The following is a 17896-nucleotide window of genomic DNA, read 5'->3' as shown; positions in this document are numbered from 1 at the left end:
TCTCTAGATGGAGAGCGCATGCTCAGAGAGACAGAGTGCCGTGTGCAGTAGGGATTGCGTAAAATGAGTGAAGGTCCCCCACAGCTAAGGCGATCTGGGATGCAGTATGTGGTCCCTACCTCTGGGGCACGTGCACCCCGACTGCCCTCTACCTCACACTCCAGCAGAGCCAGCACCTCAGAAGGCAGATACAGGCTGGGCATAATGGATGACAGGTGGGTTTCAGCAGCTGGAATGATGGATGGATAACAAGTGGGTTTCAGCAGCTGGAAGGACGGATGACAGGTGGGTTCCAGCAGCTAGAAGGACGGATGGATTACAAGTGGGTTTCAGCAGCTGGAAGGACGGATGGATGACAGGTGGGTTTTAGTGGCTGGAAGGATGGATGGATAAAGATCTGGCAGGTGGGTTTCAGTGTGTTTCAGCCTAGGGAAGACTGAAGGAAATACTACATCCGTTCTCATTTGTTTAATCCTATATCAGATAGAGAGTGTGCACTGTGGCCCCGCACCATGGTAGGTGCAGAGAGCTCAGGGCACCTGGGAGGGGACAAATTTGTAAACAGGTCATCAAGGACTACAGGAAGCCTGCCAGAGGGCAGCTCTCCGGGCCGGGGGCAGCCAAAGAGGTTCCAGAAGATGGGCCTTTGTCACTCATTGGCTGTGCGGCCCGTGACAAGTCCTTCCAGGGCACGGCTGGGAGAACCAGGAGGGTTAAGGAAGTGCTCTACACATGGCGACCTGCATTACAAATGCTGTTGATTATCAGGAAGGTGACTGCCCTGAGACATGGTCAAGTCCCAGCTGCTCAGCATGACAGCCAGGGCAGCCAGAACTCTGACTCACACGTCACCTCTTGGGCCATGCGGTCTGTGCTCCAGACATGCAGGGCACCTCGCCTGTCTCAGACCATCGATCTCTCGTCAGCCTCCGGCCCCTGCTCGCTCCTGCATTTATGTACCAGAGCTCATTTGTTCTGATAAGCTTCTTCATTAGAACCACTGTCACTGATCACTTTTCTTTATCACAACGGAAGCCTCACACGACACAGGTAGGCGCGCACGCGTGCATACACACCACATACACACACACACACACACACACACACACACACACACACACGGCCTTAGATCTGCTCTCCTGGGCAAACTGCTGGATGTCAGGATAAGCCAGAAGAGACCAGATGCATGCAACGGCCCTCCGTCACCTTCTCGGGGTGTCCTTGGTTCTGACGCTGCCGCAGGGGGGAGAGCCCTGAGGCTTTCTTTCCCGGAGCCAACCTGGAATTCTCAGCCAGCCTCGCTCCTGTAGCACAGGGATGTCCACCCGGCACTGTTTTCAGGAACATAGACTCCAGGGAAATCGCTTAATGTGCCACAACAGGGGAGAGTGGTAGAATCAAATGAAAGGTGACAAGCTATTAATCCAAGATAAAGTCATGCTCTGAATGTATTTTAAAATAAAGTGTTCTCTTAAGTGAAAACATAGATTTTATAAGAGTTTTATGGTGTGTGATCTGTTTTGGTATAAAATAGAAAAAGTATAATAGCCTAAAAGTATACAAAACCAAGACAGGTTCTGAGAGTTGGGAGTACAGGTGATTTTAATTCTTTTCACTGTGTTTCACTACATTTTCTAAAGAGCCTCTAAGACATTATTTTTTTTATGTCATCAGGTAAAAGGAAATGTTAACATTTTAAAAATCACCTTGACTCAAATGACCCGAAATTTTGAAGTCTAGGCCTTTGTATATTTCAATAACCATCTGTCCACCCATCCACCCATCCTTTCATGCATCCATTCTCCCATGCATCCATCCACCCATCCTTCCACCCATCCATCCTTCCATCCCTCTACACCAGGGCAAATAATTTACCCCACGATGTTGGCCTCACTTCCTGACACCCTTAGGTTATAATGAAGCGGAGGGAGGAGGGGAATCTGAAATGCAGAGGGAGGAGGTGGGGACCTGTGGTGTGGTCCTTCCTTCACATCGAGACCCAAGTGCCTGTCACAAAATAAACAGGGCGCAGTGCTGGCTCCACGGGGCGGCAGCCAGGAGCAGGGCGGGAGTGAGGGGGAGCAGAAGCGAGGGCCAGAGGCCCGCTGGACAACGCTGTCTGCGACTCCTGAGTCAGACTCTGCGCTGAGAAACGGTGGGAAGATTGCAGGCGAGGGTCTCAGGCAGGGGCTGAGGCAGTGGTATCACCTGTGCCCAGCCCTGCACAGGTCCCGGAGCCCGTGCGCCAGGTCCTGGGCAGCCCCTCATGCACACGGAGGAGGGAAGTCCAGCTCAGGGACCCTGAGAGATGCAGCCCTAACAAGGACCCCCATTCCCACCTCTCCCCACTGCTCACTGACACCGACATGCCACTCGCTGGCCTCGTGTCCTCAGGTTACAGCGTCAGTGTCTGTCAGTGGTGACCATGACCCTGGTTATTTAGGGTCTTTTAAGCAACAAAAGAGCCAACTGGTGTGGAAAGCGCTCTGGGAAAGCACCCCCGCCTAGGGGAGACCCGTGATGTCCATCACGCACGCAGTCCCTCGCTGGCCCGCTTCCTTCTGTGGAAACCTGCCCACCCCACAAACAGCGGTTTGCACATGAACGCGTCTTGGAAAGCACGGAGGCTCCGATTAGGATGTCGACACTGAAAAGAAAACGCAGCCCATCCCCGCCACTGAGAAAGCAATTTACTCACTTCCCACAGAAAGGACCCTCTCACTTAAATGGAGAAGAAATCTTAATAATAGATGATTGCTTATGAACATGAAAATTATATATTCGCTGCATAACCGTTTAATTGGCACGTCGTATGGAGCCTCTCTGTGGGGCGCGTGGGACGGGTTTGAAGCCGCGTGGCCCGCTGTCCCAATGCTCCTCAGCTGAGGGGATGGGCAGTATCACATTTAGGTTCTCACCAGTTAGTGAGCACCTGCTGTATGCAGACTGCTGCAGGGTTTACTGTCTTCACAGAGAGGGCCCCACCCCATGATGACGCTAAAAGTCCACAAGATTGAAGCACAGTTATTACAGCCCAATCTACATAAACTCCACAGGGGAAAAGGCTGCCCATGGGGATGAGAAAAGAAAAAGATGCAAGTTTTCAGAATGGAGCATCGACGTGCGCGGACAGTGACGTTTCCTGCCCACTCATCAACTTACAGCAGGTGCCTCTCTCACCATCTGGATTCAACGTTGTATTAGCAGTTCATCTTCGGTGATCATACAAAGGAAAGGACAGGAAATGCAGCCAAACAGGAAAGGGGGAAGCAAAACTGTCCCTATTTGCAAACGACATGATACTGTACACGGAAAACCCTCCAGACACCACCAGGAATCCTTAAGAACTAATACATGAATTCAGTGACGCTGCAAGATCCAAAGTCAAAGTTCGGAAATGGGTTGCAATTTTATGTACTAATGACAACCTCCCAGAAAGAGAAATCAAGACAGAAGCCCGTTCACAACGGCAGCCAACAGAACAGAACACCGGGAGTAAATCTTTGCTTGTTTCTTAGTATTGGACAATCAATCGGCTTCTGAACACACCCCTGTGGGAGGAGCTCCGACGGCCAGGGTGATACCCACAGCAGCGCGGCCGGCAGCTTCACAGGGGCATCCGCCGGCCACGGGGTCCCTTCGTTTGCTGAGAAACGACAAGTCGATTTTGAACACACAGTTAGGAAACAGCTCCCTGCCATTCTCCCCATCGGGCTCCTGCCTGACTCCCTGTCTCCACTTGCGTACCATGGCTGTGAGCGGAAACGGAGGCCCCGGGTTTGGCTGAAATGGCACCCTTTACCGCCGGCGCCTGTGTCTTGGGTAAATGGCTGGTCCGCTCTCTGCTCGGAGTTCCGGGTTCAGCGTCCCTTGGAAAGCCTTGGGGAGTCATGGCGGTGTTCACACAGCGACCGGAGGGGGAGTGGACCCAGTAACTTCACTCATCGGGCTGCAGGGCGCTGCTGTCGCTCCGAGGCCAACCGGCCCGCCGGCGGCTCGGCTCATGGCTCTCTCCGTGGGTCGTGCAGCCAGGGGCGGGAAGGTACGAGGCACGTGTCGGTTTGCTCAGGACACCTTCCGGGGGAACCTCTGCCACATTTTCAGTGGCGTGGAAGGCAGCGTGGCAATCTGGACAGACACAGAGCCAGCCCGATGCCCGTGGCGTTTGTCAGCCCGGCGTGAGCTCGGGGAGGCTTGTTCTGTGTCGTGGGGAGTCCTCGGGAGGCGCTGAGCAGGTGGGGGCGCGGCCTGGTGTGCTTGTAATAAAGATCACGGGTGCGCAGAGCGAGATGGTGAGCTGGAGCCAAGCAGGTCACAGGGAAGGTGACTTCAGAAGGGGAATAAGAATGAAAGAGAAGGCCTTGGAGAGAAGCTCTGGGCAGAGTGTGTGTGTGTGTGTCTGTCTGTGAGGGGGTTAAGGGGAGGGGGAGAAAGAAAGAAAGAGAGAGAAAGAGAGAAAGAGAGAGAGAGAGAGAGAGAGAGAGAGAGAGAGAGAGGATTGAACTCCATTCTAGGACAAGCAACCCAGTAATGAGTGGAGTAACTGCACTGAAAAGCCTCAGTCGGGCTGTGACCAGGGAGACATTAGGCCTGACTCAGATAAACGCCCTAGAAGAGCGGAGCCCGGAGGGAGGGCGCCCCTCTCGGCCGCCTCAGGGGTCAGCACGTCCCCGCGGGATGCCAGCGAGGCCTGTGTTCAGTGCCTAGGCCGCCCGGCCACTGCCCAGCGCTGGTGAGGACGGGGATGGAAACATGGACGAGACAAACCCCGTCCTTCCCGTTGGCGTGGTGGCGGTCACTCACCTGCGAGCCTCGGCCGTCCTCGTGCGTGCGCGGTGCTGCGGGCATTGGTATAGATGCGGCCCGGGCAGCACTGGACAGGCTCACCGTCTGCCGACTCCACGGAAGTACTGTCCCCGCGAGGCGAGACGCAGAGCCTGAGTTCCACAGGGACCCACACTGGGTCGGCGGCCAGCTGAACGCCCCAGGCCGTGCAGGAAGCAGTTATTCTCCTGGTGAAGGTCCGCGTTTCCATGAGTCAGCGCCAGAGCGCCTAGCCGGGGACCAGGGATCACGCGAGAGCGCCGAGCTGGGACCAGAAATCACGCGAGAACGCTGAGCCCGGGACCAGGAGTCACGTGAGAGCACCGAGGAGAGGACCACAAGTCACACAAGAGCGCCGAGCCCGGGACCAGGAGTCACGTGAGAGTACTGAGCCCGGGACCAGGAGTCACGTGAGAGCGCCAAGCTGAGGACCACAAGTCACGCGAGACCTCTGAGCCCGAGACCAGGAGTCACGTGAGAGCACCGAGGCGAGGACCACAAGTCACGCAAGAGCGCCAAACCGGGACCATGGAGAGAACTGGCGCTGCGCACATGTAATAAGAAACCTCGCGGGAGGGTGTGGGCGTGTGATGTGTTCTGTTCCACAAGTAATATACGCTCCTTCGCAAGGATTTGGAAATTATACCAAAGCGGGAAGAAGAAAATGAAATTACCCACCAGCCAGAGACACACTCCATTAGCATTGCAATAGGTTTCCTTCACGCTCTGAGTTTCCTCTTTATGTGACAGGTTTTAACAACAAACTGCAGAACAGCCTCTCTTACCGGCAGTGAAAATATGGTGCGTGAGACCCAGCATTTTATGCTCGTCCATTTGTCTTGTAAGTGAGACATGCTCTCCTCCTCCGCGAGGCCTGGGAGGTGCCTTTCCTCCCCTGCACATGCGCCCTTTCCTTCCACGCCAGCTGAGGGTGTTGCTGCCCCCACTGGTCTCTGTGATGACGGAGGGGATAGATTGCAAGTCCAGTTCTCGTTTTCAACGTAGACAGTCCTTTGCATCAGCTCAGCCTTTTATTGTTTGCAAACTTGGCTCAGTTGGCCCGTCACCGAGAATGCTTGATGGAGTGTCTGCCGGACGCCGGGCACTGCTCTGTGCACTCAGACGCCACAGAACACGACAGAGAAGGCCCTGCTCTCCTGGGCGTGGTCAGTTCTAGAAAGTGGTCGGCGACCTCGCACCAGCCATCACGTGCACCCGGGGCTGCGGTCCTCCCTGCGCCACCGGCTCAGGCACCAGGAGGTGGACACACTGATGACTTGTTCGTGGCGAAGGACATGAAGGTGGGGTGTTCTGGATGCAGCCAGCGCTCTCCTGCATTCCCTGCTCCACCCGGCCGAACAAGAGCCGAGGGCTGGTCCCGTGTGGCCCTGCAGGGTCAGCGGCATGGTCACGCTCAGAGCGGGGGTGTCAGAAGGACACCACCTGAAGCTGCTGGCTCTGATGATGCTGGAACGGGCCATGAGCCGAGGAGTGTTGGCAGACTCTGTCCGGATCTGTTCGCCCCCTGGCCTGGGAGCCCACCAAGGGCCGGCACACAGTCCCGATGCCTCCACGGCCTCAGGGCTCAGCTCCCTCGATGGTGTTTGATGGGAAAGGCCGCGGTTTTGTCTTCTCCCTCCAGGGTCCACTCTACTACAGGTGCCTCCGCCCACCCTCCTGTCAGCAAACCCATGTCCACAGCCCAGCTGCGAGCATCCCCAAGGGGCCCGAGCCGGCCAAGAATCTGCGGTCACCACAGGGCAGCGCGTGGGGGCTGACACTCCCTGTGGGCCTCCCAGGTTCGAGCCTCACACCCTGGGCAGGGTCAGCAGGGAGTGCCCAGGGGGATGGGGGTGAGGGCCCTGAGACTGCAGGAAGGGGGCAGGGCTCAGGGAGAACAGGGCTGCTTTCCACGGGGCGTGAAATAAGGTTTCCTCTGAAGCTAAGGACAGCGGCCCGTTTCCAATTTGACTAATGCCTTCCATTAGAGCGTTGGCACGGCCCAGCGAGAGGCACCATTGGGCTTTGCTGTGATTGCTTTTCAAAGCCAGAAACTGCTTTGTCATTCAACACTGTCCCCGGTCCTGTCCCAGAATCCGAAGCCAAGGTTTATTGAGACGGAGCTGAAGAAGGGCCCCCTCTCCAGCTGCTGGCTAGCTGCCGGCCTGGGGCAGTGCCTCGCCTCTCTGAGCTTCAAAGTTTTCTTTTTTAAAAATATATATTTTTTTTTTATTAATTTCAGAGAGGAAGGGAGAGGGAGAGACAAAAACATCAGTGACGAGAGAGAATCATGGATGGGCTGCCTCCTGCATGCCCCACCCTGGGGATGGAGCCCGAAATCCGGGCATGTGCCCTGACTGCGAATCGAACCATGACTTCCTGGTTCATAGGTCAACTGCTGAGCTATGCATCACACCTGCCCAGCCTGCTTCCCAAGTTGGTTGTGAAGATGAAACAATAAGCAGCAATGACGGCTGCAGTGTATCAATTCCTTACTGTGCAGCAGACACCGTACAAGACAGTGACCCTCAGCATCTCCCGTGGCCCTTAGAGCAATCCTATGAGGTGCGGTGGGTAGAACAATAGCCCCTAAGGCGGCCGCATCCTGCTCCCTGGACCCTGTGACTCTAGAGCAGTGGTTCTCAACCTCCCTAATGGCGCGACCCGTTAATACAGTTCCTCATGTTGTGGTGACCCCCTAACCATAAAATTATTTTCGGTGCTACTTCATAACTGTAATTTTGCTACTGTTATGAATCATAATGTAAATATCTGATATGCAGGATGTATTTTCATTGTTACAAATTGAACATAATTAAAGCATAGTGATCACAAAAACAATACGTAATTACATATGTGTTTTCCGATGATCTTAGGTGACCCCTGTGAAAGGGTCGTTGAACCCCCAAAGGGGTCTCGACACACAGGTTGAGAACCACTGCTCTAAAGACTGCATGGCAAACGGGAAATGCAGATTGCACGCAGAATCATGGTTGTTGACAAGCCGACTTTCAAACAGGGAGAGTCAGAGTCAGGGAGACCACCGTGGAAATGAGGTGGGAGAGAGGTGGTGTTGGAAGGGCCATGAGCCAGGGAGTGCTGGCAGACCTGAAAAGCTGCAAAGGGCAAGGAAATTAATGTTCCTCTAGAGCCGTGGTCAGCAAACTCATTAGTCAACAGAGCCAAATTTTTTAAACTTGAACTATATAGGTAGGTACGTTGTTATTAACTTAATTAGGGTCCTCCTAAGGCTTAGGAAGAGCCACACTCAAGGGGCCAATCTGTGGCTCTCGAGCCGCAAATTACCGACCACTGCCTAGTGGTTCTCAACTTTGGCTGCACATTGGAATCACCTGGTTATCTTTTTAAGCGCCTGATTTCTGGGCCTCATCCTCTGGAAATTCTGTTTCTTTGTTACTGATGTTGTGGCCCCACCCCATAACAAAGAAACAGAATTTCTGGAGGATGAGGCCCAGAAATCAGGATTTTAAAAAGATTCCCAGGTGATTCTAATGTGCAGCCAAGGTTGAGAGCCACTGCTCTAGAGCTTTTAGAAGAAGAAAGCAGCCTGCTGCCACTGACTTCAGCCCTGGAGACGTGGGGATGACTTTCCACCTATGGAAATGTAAGATAAACTTGAGTTGGTTTAAGCCACCACACTTGAGGCAACTTGTTATAGACGTGACAGAAAAGACAATATGCTGTTATTTTTTCCTTTTCTCTCTGTTTATAACAGATTAAAGAAACCGAGAATCAAAAAAAATTTAATGTCTTTTTCGGAGTCTGTCAGCTATCACTAAACAAAAGCCCGCGTTCCTAACAGGCTCCAGCTGCCGGGAGCAGCAATGGTGACCAGCGAGCCAGGGCAGGTTCTGGGGTTGTGCTGTGGAAGGGCCCCATTCCTCGCTGCAGCAAAACCCGCCTGAGCCTTCAGGTTCCAGCAGGCCGGGCGGTCGAGCGCACATCGCTCAGAAAGTGCCTGGGGAGCCTTGAGAGAGCTGCTAACTTGTGTCAGAGCCACATTAATCAGAGACGTAACCGGGGAGGGAGAGATTTTTCATTTCTCAAGTTAATGAACAAACGGATTTCCCATTCATTATGCATGGGCTTTCCAAGCGTAATGAATAGCTCAGGGACAAGCATGAAGTTTCGGTATTTATAGGAAATCAGCACCCGCCAGGTTCAGGCGGCATCACGTATTCAAGTAGCGGTTTAGTATGCGTGATGGATCTCACTTATTACTCTCCCTGCTGTTTATCAACTTCACATTTTTAATGCGCGAGAAGTGACGAATTCGTTGAGAATGCCCCCCGCTCCCCACTCCGCGTTGGTTTTGTTCCTTCGTGGCAATCAGATGCAAGTTCCCAGGAGCCTCAAGGCCTGCTGTCCGGGTCTGATCTCCCATGGCTTTTGCTCATCTGTCTGTTTTGTTTGTTTGTTTCCAGGAGAACTAAGTTGCCTCTTGATATTCATCAGCCGTTTTCCATTCATTTCTGCTGCTGCTGCTTGGAAATTAATCTCTTTCTTCTCTCCCCTCCAGAGGAAGAGTGTGGTGGGTCCTGTGTTCAAGGCCGAGGTCAGCCATCAGGAGAAAGGGCTGCTGACGACTAGATCTTGGTGTTCACTGCCAACCAGTAGCAGGACTAGAAGAAACAGGATGAAACGCCACCTCCCAGCCCTCACCTTTCCCCACGGCTACAACCACAGACATTTACAGAGAATAAACTCGAGATACTTTCAAAAGGAAGAGAACAAACAACCATGAGGCTGACATTACACAACAAAGCCTATCGCTACCTCGTTACTGTAATAGTCAGTGTTCCACTCAGCACTGCTTTGGTTGAGGGAGGAAATAAACACGCCCCAGGCGGGAGCGTGAGCCCGTGAGCCCGTGTCACTTTCCCTAATGGAACCGGCTGTCATGGTCGGACCCCCCACTCCCCTCACTGAGAGTGGTTTTCTTCAGCGTGTAAGTCGGATTCGGTCTTTTTGCCATTTTCCGCCACCGCAGCTTCCTGCGTCCATCCCCCGTGGAGCGCCATCCTGCTGCTGCGAGGACTCAGCTCCATCCCGGGGTCCTCGCCAGCCTGAACCCCCGTCGCGCTCCGTCTGGGGCCTGTGCACGGCTGGCTCCACGTCAGTGACGTTTAGGAGTGGGAACGTGAGGCGAGGGGCTGCCTCTCCTTTCTCTGCGTGAACCCTTCCCCGGCTGCCTTCCCCACAGCCGTTTCCTGCTCCCAGCAGCTCAGCCAGGTCAGCAAGCCCGGAGAGGGGGGCAGGGCTCCTACTGGGGAGCAGTCCAGTCACCCCTTACAGAACCTCCCGGTTTTACCAGAGGCTCCTCAGGGGCTCCCCTCTTTGGGATTCCCCAGCCCATTGTGAACAGCTGGCAATCATTTATTTATGTTCAACTATAGGCCTGGTGCATGAATTCATGCATGGGTGGGGTCCCGCTGGCCCGCCCCTATCGGGGTCAGTTGGGTGGGGCTGGTCAGGGGGAGGGGCCACAGGTGATTGGCTGGCCAGCCCCACCCCCTGGCCAAACTCCTGGTGGAGGGGACAATTTGCATATTAGCCTTTTATTATATAGGAGTTCACCTGTGCCTTACAAGATGCTATAAATTTCTTGAAAACAGGAAACTTGCCTATGTGTCCTTCACTGGATACTCTGCTTCCAGTACAGTGTAGCCTTCAGTGCCTCCCACAATCCTCTGTTCTGGGGAAGGATGGACTCGGGGACTGTCAGGGGGAGATGCTCAGAGGTGATAGTTTAGACCGGGCAGGTGCTATTATTTTTATTGTTACTGTAGAGTCGTCCACGCCGGCCCTGGATTTTCTCTCGCGAGGCACTAATGACATTACATTGTAAGGCGCTGTCCCAGGCGAGCCTGTCTCCCTGTGCCTTGTCCAGAAATAGCACTTGGAGTTAATTATAGTCCACTCTGCAGACTGTGACCTCCCTGTGCCCTGGTCACCTTGGCCCCCCTCCCCAGCACCTGGCGCCATGTCTGCTGGGCTCAAAGGAGGGAGCATCCATCTGGGAATAGACGCTGGTCCTCAGGCCCATCTCTGTCGCATCCTCGTTCGCTTGTCCCCATGCACTCCGCCCCCTAGAGAACGAGGCAGCAGCGCTGAGTGACAGCTGGCCCAGGAACACCTCCCCTTCTCCACACAGGGACCTGCGGCAGGAGACCAAGGTGAGGCCTGGCCAGATGCCTCAGCAACGTCTCCCTGACAACAGCCCAGTCTGCAACACGCGGGGTCTGGGTTAATAAGCAGCCCAAGGTCAGCTGTCAACAGGGTGCAGCCTCCTGGCAGGTGCACCGCCCAGAGCAGGGCCCACCTCATCCTCACCGTCTGCCCTCAGACCTCAGGGCGATGGGAGGCGGAGCTGCGACCCCCACTGCTGGTGAGGAGCAGCGTGGGAACGGCGGTCTGGGCGTGGTCTGTGCAGGTCCTGCTCTGTTCGATGAGCATTCTTAGGTCTCAGGTGCCTGGGTGACAGAAACCCCACATTCTCTCCTCCCCACAGGTGCTGATAAGGACAGGGCGGTAAGAGAGGAATCATCACCGGGCCGAGGAACAGGAAATCAGATTTATTGAGCACCTGTGCGGGCCGGCGTGTCAAAGCACACGCATGCACACACACACCCAGGCTGGTTGAGGGGTGCGGGGGAGGCACCCATCCCAGCTCCGGCAGCACCTGCCCACCTGCACCCTCGGGAGCCCCGGAGCGGCCGCCGCCGCCGCCTTTACAGTGCAGGTGAGTGAGGTCAGTAAGGCGCTGGCACGGACAGGTCCTTCCGTGGCTGAGACGCCAAATCTGCATCGAAGGGCAGGGCCTGCTCCCCCCACACCGGCTCCCCCATCTGAGTCCAGACAGGACCCCGCAGCACTTCCGTGCAGAGGCCTGGAACGGATCCCGCTCTCTGCACCCCCGGCGGGAGGCAGAGCATTCACGGGCCTGCAAACTCGTTCCTCCCGCTTCACTGTTCCTCCTGGGAAGGTTCCCAGGCACCTCCAAATCCGCGGAGAGAGAAGCACCAATTCATTCTCCAGTTCCCTTCGGGGCGAACAGGTGAAGTTGGCCAGAGGCTGGTCGGTTTCAGCACCAGGAGTTCCTTCATGGGCAGCACCCGTCGACGGGCTGTCGGGACTAAGACTCAGTCCGCTGACCCCAAAAGAAGTTTCCACTTCAGAGGAGAGGGAGCAAAACTCGCAAAGCATGAACAAATGCAATAATAATAATAGTTAATAAAAATAATAATCTGACTGACCGCCAGCATCCTTTGGTTTTAATAACACCGAGGTCTCTTGAGAAAATAAAACATGATAAAAGAAGAAAAGCAGGTGGCCAAAATGTTTCAAGATCTCTGACGTCCTCGGGCTCTAAGTTCAAGTTTCAGAAATCCACCGCAGTCCCCGGGCCTTCCGGAATCTTCTAGGGGCCCTTCACATTCCCCGGGCGGGCGGCGAGGCTGGCGAAGTAGGCGCACTGGGAGGGGTCGCACTGGCCGGGGGGGCCAGGCGGGCCCGGAGGGCCAGGGTGTCCAGCGGGTCCGGTCTCCCCCTGAGGGCCAGGGCCCCCAGGAAGCCCGTCTTTGGCGTAGCCGGGCACCCCAGGTTGACCTGGACAAGGAGCAAAACAAACAGAAGGGGGTCAGGTTTCTCCGGAGCAAAGGAGCCCTTTCTCAGTGCTTCCACCGGAACGAGCCTCCTGGAGACACCCTCAGAGAGCAGCCAGGTCTGGGCACTGGGCACGGTGCCCTGAGAGAGCGGGACAGGCTCCGTGGACACCAGGGCGCAGGGGCACCTGGCTGTGCAGGGGAAGCGCTGCCTGGACTGTTGGCCAGGACAGCGATCGGTGCCCCTGGAGAGGAGCAGACAGAGGCAGGGGACGGCCAGGTACGGAACGTGTGCTCCGTAGGGGGCGGATGGGAGACCTGGCCTTCTGTGTTCTCAGGCTCCTGGGAGGAGCTCCTGACTGCGAGTGGGACGCCCAGTCCTGTCACTAATATCATCTGATTCACCTGTCCCTAGAGACACCTGGTGACATCCCATTCTCCACACCCCGCTTGTCCCAGACAGTCTGCAATCTCTAAGCTTTATCACGTGTGCACCTGCAGACGGGGACCACATCCGCCTATTGTGCAAATCACGGGCAAAGACCACATAAACAGAATGTAAGCAACTGGCTGACCAGAATGACCCAGAAAATATGACCCATGGACACCCTTCCCTGCCTCCACTTATTAAGCACCATGACACAATATATAATCAACCTGTCTCCCTTTCTGCTTTGGCAACTGGGAAGCTCGGTGCTAAGGGCTAGAGTTAACCTTCGCAATGAGATTCCTTCTTAAGTCTTAATAATCACATTAGGAAATCTGAGTCCCCCATAAACTAAATAAAAAGTAGATTCTTGCCTTAAAAAGACCTTCAGACATTTCGGGAACACTAAAATTCATGAGGGCTTTGATAGTTGCTATGTCACCTACAGCCCTGCCCTAGACCAGGTCCTGAGACCAGCAGCTTACTCATTCCTTCAGCTCAGAACCCCTGAAGTCCAGCCTTACCCCAACCTCATCTGTACGGTCACCTCCCACTTCTTTACTTGGAATCGCCTTATTTAAAAATATTAACATTCAAGCTACTGAGAAGCAGGCAAGAAGTCAGAGATAAGTATTTACAATGCATTTGTAGGCATCTTCTCTAAGGAGAATAGCAATTGTGGCCACTGGAGGGCATTTGGAAAATCAAGAAGATATATATACATATATATACACACTAAAATTAAAACAACCTCTAGCTTAATATTCAGAAGTGACCTCGGGCCATCGTGTGAACTAGGATTAAACCTAGAAACCTCGTGGCACTCCTTCCACTCCTGCTTCCATCTCGCACCGTGGAACTGCTGCGTCCCCACAGAGCCCGGGGTGGGGAGATGAACTTGCTTGGTCCCCGAACAGGCCAGCCTGGGACAAGCCAGCCCCACTGGCCACCCGGCCGCCTGGCCAGCACCCCCCAGATATGCTGAGACATAAGGATTGGGCGCAGAGGGAAAGAATCAGGGCTCCACGTTCAAGGGTATGTGGGAAAGGCTGCTTAACCAACTGAACGGGCGTTTTTATGCAAGTTCCTCGGCCCATGTAAGAAGCCAGTGTGCGCTGTGATGGCTGAAAGGGGCTGCAGCTCCCAGCACGGCCCAAGCTTCTTTCACCCCAAATCAAGGGCCCCGGGATGTCCCACCGTTGTCCTAGCAAGTCCAGAAGCGGCATTCCAGATGGGACAGAAAATCCGTGTCCGGTGACCTTGTAGTTAAAGGTCACCCTTTCTCCCCAGCCTTCCCCGAAGGGACCCACCACCGTGGACGCTGTCCCCACCAGAGACCCCAGGCGCCACGCCCACCTGGGATTCCGGGGGGGCCCATCTCGCCTCGGAGGCCGACACCTGGCAATCCTGGGTCACCTTTGGCTCCTCGCTCACCTGTGAGGGGAACACACACCTTCAGAGGTAGAGACGGACCCATGGTGAGGGCAGAGACAGGGTCCCCCGTGTAGGAGAGGGGTCCTCAGGGGCCTGCGGCCTCCACTCCGACCACTCACAGCTGGGCCCTAATTCCTCACACACTCCCCACACTCACCTTCACGTGCACGCATTTGGAAATATGCACAGGTGCACACAACTGACACTCGCTCCTAAATGCATGCTCAGGTCACACATTTACACCGTAAACCCCACACATAACTACCTGTCACATGCACACACAGGCACCTACACACGCCAGCAAACAGGTACATACTCATACACACACGGAGACTCACGCAAATGCAGGCAACCACATGCACACACACACACTCGCCGCAGACACACGTGTCTGTGCATCCACTCACGCAGGCTACACGTCACGTCCTCAGAGCATTTGCCAGAACCTCTGAGAGGGAACAAGCCCAGCATCCCCGGGCCTGCGGCACGTGCACAAGACAGAGCTCTCTTCCCGAGAAGCTGGGACGCGGCTGGCGGGAAGCGGCACGGAGAGCACACTGGTCCGAAGCAGAGTGCGGCCCAGGCGTGGGACACTGAAGAATCCATGAGAACAGTCCTCATGCCACATGGGCTGCGCCCCTGCCTCACTGAAGGTCACATCCTCCTGGCCTCCCTCAGCCCTGAAGAGCCCACGTTTGTGGCACCAAGGAGAGCACCACAGAGGGTCAGGGAGACCGGGCCCAGCCCCGCGGGCACTGAGCTGCACCTTTTATGTCGTTTCTACAGTATCTCCACTCGGCTACGGGTTCTCTTTTGTAATCCCGTGGAAAGTGTGCTGGTCTGTGGGGCGTGAGACCAGTCTTCCCTGTTGGAACGGCTACATTTGCTCAATCTTCCTCCCGGTCTGATGTTTTTCTACGTTTTATGTTTTCTTATGGACACTTATCTCATGCATTTTGTTTTATGAAAAGAGATGGGATTTGGACACAAACGTAACAGAAAGCCTTTTCTGGAGGAGAAACATTACAGGGAATGAATGAATGAATGAATGAATGAACGAATGAACAAACGAATGAATGAAGAACTAGAAGGGAAACAGGCCATGGGAAGGGAAGATGCAGGAGCATCCATTGCCCGAAGCCCAAGTCATGAAGTGGCAACTGAAATCATGCCACACACGGTGTCCCCACTCCATTATTCTTCCCAGGGGGAGGAGCTACTTATCAGGTTGGGGAGTTTGGTTTCGGTCCTTCCTCTCGCTCTCCCACGTCTCTCTGCCTACAGGGCTGTCTCTCTGCCTGCAGGGCTGTCTGTCCGCCCGCAGGGCTGTCTCTCTGCCCGCAGGACTGTCTCTCTGCCTGCAGAGTGAGCGCCTTCTCGCTGGTTGCCCCGTGGGCTACGCTGCAGGTGAGACCTGCTGCCCAGAGCGCCCGGGTCCAGAGAAGGCCTGGGGCGTGAGAGCTGGCGGTTCTGCCGCCGTTTTTAGCTGCAGCTCCAGCCGGAGGTTTGGTGCCCATCTGCCTGGAGGTCCCATCTCTCGTCCTCCGTCAGTTCTACTCTCAGAGTGGCACGAGGGCGTTTTGTCCCCCCAGACACCGGAGCGGTGGAGATGCAGAGAGGACAAGGGAGGGGAAGGCAATGGATTCAGTCCTCCTGGCAGAAGCAGAATTTTGCAAAACTGTCAACTCCGCAAACCGTTTATTTATCCTTATGGACAAAGTACACGATGCCAAAATGCTGGCGACCACGCCGCGATGAGGACGGAATAAATCACGCCTCAGTGGTGCAGGCGCCTCACCGAGGTCCTTCTCTGCCCGTGGACACTGCGAAGCACATCCCCCCGGTCCTCACTCACCTTTGGGACCAATGGGTCCGGACGGTCCTTCCAGACCCCCCTGCCCGGGCCGTCCAGGGTCCCCCATGGGGCCTGCTCGGCCGGGAAGCCCATCTTTTCCGGGGGGCCCCGGTGGCCCAGGTCTGCCTTGAGACGTCTTCACGTGCGCCGGGGGCATCTGGGCCATGAGGTAGGCGAGTTTGGCTGCGGAGTGGGAGAAACAGGTTTCGTGAGCGAGGGATGAAGGACAGAGGACAGCACGGTGACCCGCTGCAAGGCTCGGGGACTGAGCGCACAGAGAAGGAATGATCACGGCAGAGCTGGCTCTGCAGGTGGTGAGCTGCCCGTACGAGAGGCAATCAAGCAGGGGCAAGTCGGGCCTCACTAGAGGGAGCTCTGGAGAGGGGTCCGTGTCAGGTGAGGCTGCCTACAGCCTGCCAGGTGCCCTCAACCTGGATTTCTATGGGAGTGACTCTCAGCTGCCTTTTCCTCTTGAGGCTGCAAAGTGCTGAAGGAGAAGCGACAGGATGCTCCCGGGCTGTCAGAGTCCCGGCCGCATCTGCGCACGAGAAAGGCAGGACTCACTCTCCAGCTGCTTCCCGACTTCTTCCTGGATGAGCCGCCGCAGGGTGTCCAGGGAGGGGGGCTCGCCCTAGGAGGGAGGGAGGCGGGTTATCTCCCCAGGAACTCCTTCTCGGAGATCCCGGCAGGAACCACACATTCTGCATCTGCCTGTCCGGTCCTTTCCACGTCTGGACCCCCCTCTCCTCTCCTCGTCGCACAAGCAGAGCGTTTGTTTTACATGTGACCTGGACTCGGCTTGCTGGGCCCTGCGCCAGCCCGCCTGCTCCTCCCTGCACAGACCCGGGGGGCTGGCCCCAGATCTCCCCTGGGGAGGTCCTGCCCGCCCCCAGGACGGGCCGCAGCCCCACCCGCCTGCATGGACTCCTGTCGCATGTCCTCTGGCGCTGACCCTCCGCCCGTCACCCCGGCCCTGCACAGGTGAGCGCACAGTCTTGGAGTGGGGGTCTCAGTGGAGCAGAGTGCGGCTCAGGCCCACGCGGGGACACGAGACACTGAGGAATCTCTGAAAACAGTCCTCACGCCACACTCCTGCCTCACTGAAGGTCACACCCGCCCTGGCCCCCCTCGGCCCCGAGGAGCCCACGTGTGTGGCACCAGCAGCATCCTTACCCTCAGGCCCGGGAATCCTGGCTTCCGCTCTCCCCAGCCGGGCCTTGGGGGCCCATCAGGCCCGTGTGGCCTTTGTGGCCGGGGATGCCCGGGTCCCCAGGCTGGCCCTTCCCACCAGGAGCTCCTTTGTCACCCTTGATGCCGGGATCTCCCTAGAGGGGGAAAGAAGGGTCGGCAAGCAAAGGACTGGACGTGCCTTGGGGCAGGGAACCCCAATCCTCTGCCTCCCAGAGAGGAGGCGTCCATCCTGGCCCAGGTGAGGACATGGAGCCCAGGGGGACATGGCCACCCGCCACGGTCACACAGGTGGTCTGCAGGGGACAGGACGAGAACTCTGATTTCAAACCCCTGCCCAGGGCTCCCTCTGTCTGCCTCCTCTAAGACCAACCACCCAGCTGCCGGCCCACTTTTGTCCCGGTGTCCTCCGTCAGCTGCAGGGATAGCGGCACCACGGACAGAGGTGCCTCACACATAGGTAATCCCCTTCCCTCCTCCCAGCTCTCGTGGGGCCACCGAGCATCCTGCTGCCTGGACCCTGTTCTCCCCACTGTGGACCCA

At 56.0% G+C, this 17896-nt stretch overlaps 1 protein-coding gene across 1 annotated transcript in view; it reads right to left on the bottom strand.

Annotated features, from left to right (window-relative positions):
- Positions 1-11400: 11400 nt before the first annotated feature.
- COL22A1 (collagen type XXII alpha 1) overlaps positions 11401-17896 on the bottom strand; it is a 109580-nt gene continuing 103084 nt past the window's right edge. The window contains 6 exon segments of the mRNA XM_015561428.1: positions 11401-12453; positions 14233-14310; positions 16166-16348; positions 16730-16796; positions 17339-17361; positions 17364-17490. Of these exon segments, the coding sequence (XP_015416914.1) occupies positions 12266-12453; positions 14233-14310; positions 16166-16348; positions 16730-16796; positions 17339-17361; positions 17364-17490 (666 nt within the window). The 3' untranslated portion in view covers positions 11401-12265.

Source organism: Myotis davidii, unplaced genomic scaffold, assembly GCF_000327345.1.
Source record: "Myotis davidii unplaced genomic scaffold, ASM32734v1 scaffold30, whole genome shotgun sequence".
Classification (NCBI taxonomy): Eukaryota; Metazoa; Chordata; class Mammalia; order Chiroptera; family Vespertilionidae; genus Myotis; species Myotis davidii.
This window is presented reverse-complemented; position numbering and strand designations above follow the sequence as displayed.